This window comes from Monopterus albus, unplaced genomic scaffold, assembly GCF_001952655.1.
Source record: "Monopterus albus unplaced genomic scaffold, M_albus_1.0 scaffold325.1, whole genome shotgun sequence".
Taxonomy (NCBI): domain Eukaryota; kingdom Metazoa; phylum Chordata; class Actinopteri; order Synbranchiformes; family Synbranchidae; genus Monopterus; species Monopterus albus.
In genome coordinates this window covers 170,121-172,220 of record NW_018128205.1, presented here as the reverse complement: position 1 = coordinate 172,220, position 2,100 = coordinate 170,121, and the positions used below count along the sequence as shown (strand labels likewise).

General features: G+C 41.1%; 1 protein-coding gene across 4 annotated transcripts in view; it reads left to right on the top strand.

Moving 5' to 3' along the window:
- The window catches only part of LOC109974240 (stromal interaction molecule 1-like), a 22,305-nt gene that overhangs the window by 17,229 nt on the left and 2,976 nt on the right, over nt 1-2,100 (top strand). For 3 of the 4 annotated variants that reach the window (XM_020624344.1, XM_020624342.1, XM_020624343.1), the window contains one exon: nt 1,998-2,061. In XM_020624344.1, the coding sequence (XP_020480000.1) occupies nt 1,998-2,061 (64 nt within the window). Of the gene's footprint in view, nt 1-1,307; nt 1,569-1,997; nt 2,062-2,100 lie in introns of those variants that run through there. The other variant, XR_002276943.1, reaches the window with a different exon arrangement.

Here is a 2,100-nt window from a genome sequence, read left to right as displayed (position 1 = left end):
TTTTTTTTAATTCTGTCTCTGAGTGGGAATGCACCTACAATGTGAATTTCAGACCCCTCCATGATTTCTAAGTGGGAGAACTTGCAAAATCGCAGGGTGTTCAAATACTTCTGTTCCTCACTGTATCTTAGGGACAAGTGGAGTGCTCTCACCCACTTTGTCACATTTATATTAAATGTTTCATAAGGAAGCAATTTTGCAAAACAGTAAATTAAATACTTTTTTTTAAATTAGTCTGAACTGAGCGAAGATCCAGCTAGGTTTAGTTAATTTACAGTCAGTGTTTTTAGAAATGTTGTGGGGGAACGCTGCAACTGCTGCTGAAGGTGCTGCTACAAAGTACTGAATTAAGGTCCTGAATACTTTTGTAAATGAAAGATGGCAGTTTTTGGATTCTAATGCATTAGCAATAGTTTATAAAAGTCATGTTTTCAATTAGGGCTGCTGAGTGTAGACTGATGGACAGTTTGAGCCATTTAAGATAAAAAGTGCGCAGTTTTCTCCTGTTTGATTCCAGGGTTGATCCAGTATGTGGTTCACTAGGACCAAGTGCTAACAAATGTGTCATAGTATTTTTACGTTATTTTTCAATAGGCCACTCAGTGCAGACTACCAATTTAGCATTTTCCCCTTTAACCTAAGAACTTAAAAAAGAAAAATGACAATGTTTTAGTTGCTGTCCAAGTGGCTGAAGGCAGGAGCCCGGCCTGTGACAGAGGTATGAACCAAAGGACGGGGCAGTTCACAGCAGCATTTGTGTCACGTCAATGTGCAGATGAATGTCCAGTGTGTTTGAACATTCGTGGAAACATCACAACCTCATATGTCAAGAGCAGAGATGATGTTAAAATTTATAGGGATTCTATGATAAAATAATGACATTTGATTTAAAAAAGTTAAAGCCCATCAGAAGAGCATGTATTAATGTTATCTTGTTATCTGCAGGTTTGCTGAGTGTGTTAGCGACTCAGCTAACATAGCATTGCTTTAAAGCTAAAATTACATTTTTGGGCAAAGAACTGACCCAGACTCATACTCCTTGCTTGTCACATGAGCGGGTGTGACCATAACTTGCAACCCTAAGGAGAAGCTAACATGTCAGCGGGCAGGGCTACCATGAAAATGGTTTATCATGCTATGAAGCCAACATAGCTGCTGACAAGCTAATCAGGACAGTTACTGAGTTTTGCCTCAGCTGTCCTCGTCTGATTAAATACGGTTAAAGATATTTACAGTTTTAAATAAACTGTGTTGGAAGTGTTTCTCTGTTGCATTAGTCCATATAACTAATTTGTAAACGTCTCCAGAAACGCAGACGTCTGAGGTTGACGGACACAGGTGTCCATGTGAACGCCTCCTCACCTGTACGGCGCACCCTCCTCTTCTTCCACCTTCCTCCCTCTTCCACAGCTGCCAGATGTTTTCCTGAAGAGTTCACGCTTCCTGTGCTTCTCCTCCTCACATTTTCACTCTCTGAAGACCTGGAACATTTAACAGTGTTTTAGCAACAGTTTAGCTGCTTCTCCCTCTTGCCTCCACTAACACCCACTTACAAGTGTGCAGCAGTGGTGAGTCGGTAAAACACACCACAGACCCATTTCACAAAGAAATGTATGCTATTTTTTAAAAAGAGTTATTGTAGTAAACAAGTCCAAAAGCAGTCAATAAATGAGAAAAGAAAACCTTAATTTAAGGATATTTCACTGCAGGCAAAGGGAAATTTCTGCAAAATGCAGAAAAAAGTTTCTGAAAAAACCTCTCTGTGGTGCAGACTGATGCTCGCCATCATTTTGTTGTGGCAGCTAAAACTAATTGCAAAATAAAATTTCCCTCTTGCACTTTTATTCTCTTGCAGACACGCTGCTCTGTTTGTTGTCTTTTGCACATGTGACAGTTCAGTTTTTAAAAGTATCTGCTTCTGTTTGTAAGCTGAACCTTGGCTTCTGCCTTTCAAATCAACCAACTATGTCTAACTCCAGCTCCTCCTCCTTCTGCAGCTCAGAGCCTGATGCCCTTGCGACAGAGGATGGGTGACCCTGCGCTGACGTTCAGCTCTCAGAGGTTGGTTGAACGGCGGGCTTACCCCGCCCGGGAACACAC